At 43.0% G+C, this 6999-nt stretch overlaps 1 protein-coding gene across 1 annotated transcript in view; it reads left to right on the top strand.

The window, feature by feature from the left end:
- The window catches only part of LOC119289727, an 8992-nt gene extending 2651 nt beyond the window's left edge, over positions 1 to 6341 (top strand). Inside the window, exon 2 of the mRNA XM_037568973.1 lies at positions 2386 to 6341. Within this exon, the coding sequence (XP_037424870.1) occupies positions 2386 to 6106 (3721 nt within the window). The 3' untranslated portion in view covers positions 6107 to 6341. The remainder of the gene's footprint in view (positions 1 to 2385) is intronic.
- The last annotated feature ends 658 nt before the right edge of the window (positions 6342 to 6999 follow it).

The following is a 6999-nucleotide window of genomic DNA, read 5'->3' as shown; positions in this document are numbered from 1 at the left end:
TCCTCGTAAGAGCTAGTCATCACCGCTCATGCTATTGTGATGAATGGAGGCCATCACCGCTGCTAGTTTTGCCGCCTCTCGCAGAGACTAACATGGACACTATGCCGCAGCACCCACCAGCGTGTGGCCATATGCCGCCGCCGGCACATCTATGGTGTTTCATATCTCTAGTATGGGTGCCGCGGACATGACCCTGTGTGTCCGCCTGTGTGGCATCATGGCGTGAATGCTCGCTATCGTCTCCATAGCTTCTGCATGCTACATGTTCCCTACAGAGCTGCAGCTGGATGGGCTGACTCGTGGCAAGGAGGGGAGAGCTTTCCATCCAGATAGGATGTGTTCGTGGCCATCAAATCTTGAAGGATGGAGGAAGAGCCCTTAAGATCATCGATGTGGATATTCCGGATCGGGAGCTTTCTCTTGGGGTTTTCTGAACCATCCTTGATGTTGGGGTATCGCAAACACAACTTTAGCTCAGTGACTAGCAACGTGGTTGTGTAGGCTAACGACCGGGTTCAATTCCTAAAATTGACGTGTGATGAACACGGGTTTCCCCCTTTTACTAGGGATCGCGCTTGGTGCGTGATGAGACCAGTTATTGTACTCACTTTAAAAATCTTTGAGGGCCATGTTGGTGTGTGGTGAGCATACACGTCAAGATAAAAATCTTGCTAGCCATACTAAAAAGGCTATGTGCATCCCTAGTTGTGTGGAGGCAGGGGCAAGAGGAATTCTCTCCCATTTTTTTGCTAAAATATTTGGCTACCAAGCTGGTTTTTTTACTGTGGGTGTCAAAATTAAGTTTATTGAACAGGGAATTACCAGATCGTCTCTAGACGAATGTAACAACTGGAATTTGAATTAGAAAATGGTTTTTGAAGATAATATAAGTACGAACCGACATATTGACACACTGGTAGTTAGTGTAGGCTTGCTTTAACTATTCCATGGGATTCAGGGATTTGATTCCCAACCTGAAGGCTTTCCATTTTTTTTCACTTACTAAGAAGCAGTGAAAATAAGAAAAGAAAAAGAAATCGCAATTTTTCAAAAAAGGACTCCATCCCACGATCTGACTGAGAATTTTGTACTCAAGAAAAATCACACTACAAGGTGTTATACATACACTAAGTAAATTCATATGGTCCATACATGAAAATAATGATACCAACGCAAGCTCAGGCTAAAAGAAACACCAACAAAGTCTAAGCTCTAACAAGAAATACTACTCTTGTGTAACCCCCGCACAAATAGTACATAGTTAAATATGCCAGTGCAACAAATATGTTAGTGTACTCTATGACAGATTGTGAAAATTTTGTTTCAGTTTTCCCAATCAAAAATATTATGTCCAAAAAATGTAGTATGTTAAATGCTGCATGTAGCAAACACTCCTCAATTTTGCAAATACAAAAATTCATTGACTATAGTATATCATAGCGGAAACCCGCAGGGGCACACACCTGCCCAGCCATGCCGGCAACCATATTGCCTCGTGATCCGCAAAGTCATTGGATCCCGCACGAGGGCCCAACAAATTTTAAGTTTTAGTTTCTGAAACTTACGGTTCTGTCTATCACAAGTAAGATTTTGTTGGCAGCTCGTACTAAGTTCTAGAAGTTGAAACTTAACAACATTTGAAAAGCTCTTCAAAACATATTCAAAATGGATCTCATATGAAAGCCCTCGTCATCAAAAACAAGAATATGCAAAAGAAACTTAATTCGGACTTTTGGTTCGAAAGATATGAAAGATTGAAAATTGAAACATAAAGAAAAAGAGGCTGGGTAGCCCCACCACGGCGTCATAATATTCCCTCCCTATATCTAAAGTATTTTCTTCACATGGATTTTTTTGTCACACCTTTCACGAATGTGATCTCATGATGAAAATTTGCATACTCTTACAACATTTATCAAATTTACCACAAACAAATGCAGAATTGTTTGAATTTGTTTCCAAAACTATTCACTTTTACTATTCATCCGAGCTCATTTGAGCTCGAGCTCAGAAGGGTACTTTCGTTTTAGATACTGTTATTTATAGAAACTACGAATACAAAGGGGTGTAATGAACCCGGGTTTAACAACACATTTCCTTGTGAAGAACATGTTACGTACTTAACAGTATAGAGTTGTACCATGAGTCTGCAAGTCTACAATGATTACTAATAAGAAAGAACAGGAGAGCAGTTGGTAATGGTTGTGCAATTCCAGCCCACTTTCTCCTCATCCAGATTCTCAACAAAATAAACTGCCACACCATTTTCATAGTTTTGATGAGATAAGTCAAACAAAAAGTCTCCATATTGCCTACAGTTTTTTATTCCACAGATGACTAAACTTTTCCTTCTGTTCGTAAGTAACTATATACTACATGTTACAGGTATGGCGTTGAGGTCCCAGCGAAAGGGACGGGAGCGGAGCAGTCACCTACAGGGGCTGGGCTCATGCCGGTGGCAACATCATCATCGTCGGCATATTTGACCCCATCACCTGCTGCTTCCGGAGATGAAGAAGAAGACAACGACAGTCAGCTTATGGTGGGAATGGCAGCGACTAAGCATTCTGCTCCAATAGGGGCAATTTACCAGCCTCGTACACCGGAGGACAATGTTAGGGTGAAGTTGGCCGAATGGATAAAATATGTTGCACAAGGCAACACTTCTAAGGAGAAATCAATAGCATCTATTGCCATTGTGGCACCGGATAAGGAAGAAACCCTCGCTCTTGCAATGGAAGCTTCGGCTATCTGGGATAAACATGCCACTGGCAGGCGGTGTGTCTTGGTGGACATCCCAGGAGTGCACTTTTTTCGTGATTGGCTTCAATCCCGGGACATTCTCTACTACATCCTGTGTGTGCTGCGCCAGCAAGGTCAAGGCCGGGGAGAGGAGGAGCAAGATCTTGACAAAAGGAAAACAGCTATTGGCTCAGAAAAATGGAAGTTGTTTGATGAAATAACAAAAAATATCAAGAGGATGAAGCTTGACAACAAGATTTCAGAGATCAAGGGTACTATTACACAAATAAAGGGCGGCCAGCGGCAGCTCAACCTGGAAGAAATGAATGGTGACCAACTAGACCTGTTGAAATCCTCTAAAGATGAACCCTTGGGCGTACTCCTCCGAGCCATGTGGTTGCTGAAGCAAAAGCCAGATGATGGTTCGTCTGCTACCAAACCCGTAAACCAAGAAACAAAGGAAGCAACACTTTTAGAGAGGAAAGAAGCAAAACCACTCTCGCATGAAAATATCATCAAGGAAACAGCCAAGAACCTTAAAAATCATATGGAAGAAAATGCAGATGAGAATCAGAAGCCTAAAGATCTTACTGAAGAGTCAAGAGCGGAACCAATTCATCTCGAGAGAGCCCATTATGAACATATCCTACGGATGGTGTTCCCAGTGAAGCCCCTGCAAATCCGAGAGCAAGACTCCAACCAAGCTACCATCACTGGAACTACTATATTGGCTGATGACCCATTTAAAGAAGTAATCCGCAAGGTCTTAATGGAGCTGCAGGGTGATACATCCATGAAAAAACTAGATAAAGCTGAAATTCAGAAAGACAAATCCAAGCAACCTGACACACCTGAGTTGAAGGAATACAACCAGTCCGTAAAGAAACAAGATGCAACTGCTAGTAAATCCAATCTGGATTGTATCCCAGTCCCAGATGCTCTTATTGAAGAAACCACAAAGAAGATTGGACAAATTGAGTGGAGGTTGAAAGAGCAGCTCAAGATCAAAGGAATTATAGACAAAATTAATGATTGTTTGAAGATACCAGATAGTCCCATCTTGGTTATCCTCAAACTGGATAATGACTTCATATCCGGATGGGAAGACACCAAAAATGCTTTCAACATGTTTGGTCGCATAGCAGGTGCACTGATGTTGAAAACCACAGAATATGCTACACGAGCCAAGGAATATTGTTTTCCGCCACAGGAGCCTATAGACTATTCTCTTCTTGGCCTCTACCGTGACACTGCATTCGAGCTTACAAAAAAGCAGATTACTGAAGATAGCGCCAAGATTCTGCTTGACATCTTGGACAAATGCAAGTCACATGAATTATGTATGAAGATCTTCGTTCATGCTTTGTATGCCAACCCAAAAAGGAGCAATGAGGAGCTACGTAAGTTGCATGGAACCCTGCAACAGGTTTCAGACAACTCATTGGACAACATTGCTAAGAAGATTTTAAAGTTCTCTTATGGTGATCTTCCTAAGGAATACAAGTCTTGCTTGATGTACCTGGCTATTTTCCCTCGACAACAAGCCATCAAGCGGTCGACCTTGATAGGACGGTGGGTTGTAGAAGGCCTCATAGCAAAGGAAGACTGGGCCAGTTCTGTGCGTCATGCCAATCGATGTTTTGATGCACTTGTCAACCGGTGGCTTGTTTATCCTGCTGACATTGGAGCTACAGGTCATGCAAAGAGTTGTGTGATAGGTGATCTAGTTCATGGATTCATTACCAAGATTGCCAGAAAACAGCGCATAGTGGAAACACGCCTATCACATCACTTGGCTCGCCACTTCTCCATTTTCAATGATCTCCGACTCCGTGGCTCTGACAGAATCGATAGATTCTTCCAAAAGCTCTATGAAGAATCATCTCGAGTATCTCTGATAAAGGTGTTAGATCTTGATGGTTGCCAATGCTTTGGAGGGAAGAACCAAAGCTACCTTAAGGACATATGCAACACAATGTTACTGCTCAAGTATCTGAGCCTAAGGGGATCAAATGTTACCCATCTGCCAAGTGAAATCAACAACCTCCGTGAACTGGAAGTACTGGATATCCGAGAGACCAAGGTGCACCCATCTGCAACGGTAAATGTTTTACTCCTGAAGCTCAAGCGTTTGCTAGCTGGTCGACTTGTTCAGAGTTTAGGGTCAAGCAGTACTGCACTATCTAGTGTTGAAGTTCCTGACAAAGTAGAAAAAATGTTAAGCATGGAGGTATTGTCCAATATCAAGGCACGGAATAGACAAGATTTGAAAGATATTGGAAAACTGTGGCAGCTAAGGAAGCTTGGTGTGGTTATTGAACACAAGGACTCACACTTCAAGAATTTGCTTCGAGCTATTAGTGATCTGCATGAGTGCCTCAAGTCTCTGTCAATCACTCTTCCCATGGTAGATGAAGACCCTTCCAACCAAGAGTTCACAGAATGGATTCTTGAACGCTATAAAGACTCTCCCAAGCTTCTTGAGAGCCTAAGCATTGTTGGAACCCCACAAACAGTGCAGCTTCTTCGGTTGTTGACCAAAGATAGTGGCCAACTCCATCTTGCCAAGGTAACTTTATCTGGTACCCATATGACGCGGGATGATCTTGAGGTCCTTGCCAAGCTACCCAAGTTAATTTCTGTCAGGCTCCGACACAAGGCATACATCGATAGGAAGCTCACTTTCAAGAAGGAGGAATTTAAGAATCTCAAGTGCTTTCTTGTTGAGGATTGTAACATTACTGACATCAACTTTGAAGGTGGAGCTCCTAAGCTTGAGAAGATCATCCTTTCCTCCATTGATAGCCTACAGTATATTTATGGAGTTGAAGGACTTTTAGAACTGAAGGAAGTCGAGTTGAAGAACAACACCAAGCTTTCATTATTTGACAAGGCCAGAAACATATCCAAGGTGACTCTTTGTCGTACCATTCTGAGTCAAGATGAGGTACAAATTCTGGCCAAGATATCTAGCATGCGCACCCTAGTACTCAAGGAGACATCTTATGTACAAAACCAACTTATCTTCTACAAAGACGACTTCCCAAGGCTCAACCTTCTTATTGTCGACTTTTCTGCCATTCCCAATGTTAGCTTTACTGGCGGATCTGCTACTAGGCTCGAGAAAATCATCTGGTCCTTCACGATGGGTACTATCTCCGGCATTGACAACCTTCCAAAACTGAAGGAGTTCGAGTTCAATGGTGATTTTGTCCCCAATCAGGTGAAAGAAGCAATTAACAAACATAAAAACATTCCCAAGCTTATACACAACAAACCAGAAAACCAATACAAAGAAGCGGGAAACATACAGGAAAAGAAAGATGTTACAAGATTCCCATTCTGCTGGAAGAGACAGGATTGATGTTGGGGAAGCAATACATATTATCCATTCATCATTGAATCCCATACCATGGTTGGTTTGTGTGTGCTTTTGGTTTGTCTTATTTGTGTGTTTCTATGTATGTAAAATGACTGAGTGTATGTCCCTGCTACTTACTTTGCATGTGTGCCCTGTAACTACGATTGAGCATATGTAATGGTGTGTACATGTGTGCCCTGTAACTACGATTGAGCATATGTAATGGTGTGTACATGTGTGCCCTTTAAACTACGATGGAGCAAATGTAATCGTATCTAGTTTGTGTCCATGGATTTGGAGGTTTCTGTTGGCTTAGGCCAACTATAGTCGATCCCCTAAGAATAGAGTAGTAAAATGGCGAAGTAAAGTTAGTAGAGTATATTTACTCAACTAAAATTTGGTTGGTTCTAGCCGATCCCCTAAATTTAACTGAGTAAAAAAACAAATTTGAATGTAATGAACAAAGATTCGATTTTAAATAAACTTCCACTGAAATATAGTTTAGTTTAAACCGAAATGCGACGCATAATTTACATTAACAACGACCGAAGCATAGTCTAATTTAAATACAACTAATCGGACTTTGCGGCCGCGAGCTACTCCCCCCTAGAAATCCCACACCCCATGGGGTCAGGCCCTGTGCCGTCGTCACCGTAGTCGGGGAAGATCCTCCGCCATTCTTCAACATTGAAGTTGTCATCGATGCCGCCTCCACTGCCGCCGCCATCCTCACCTCGACAGGACGATGATCTCCCTCCCTTGCCACCCCCCCTACCACCCGCTGCGTGCTCCGCCTCCACCAGCTCGGGGTACGGGAGGCAGAGGTCCACCATGTGCTCCTCGGCGGAGGCCTCTGTCGTGAGCCGTTCCCTCGCCTCCCGGTCCTCCCAGTCCAC

Source organism: Triticum dicoccoides, chromosome 4A (genome assembly GCF_002162155.2).
Source record: "Triticum dicoccoides isolate Atlit2015 ecotype Zavitan chromosome 4A, WEW_v2.0, whole genome shotgun sequence".
Classification (NCBI taxonomy): domain Eukaryota; kingdom Viridiplantae; phylum Streptophyta; class Magnoliopsida; order Poales; family Poaceae; genus Triticum; species Triticum dicoccoides.
Note: the sequence above shows the minus strand (reverse complement) of the source record. Positions and strands in the feature narration are given on the sequence as shown.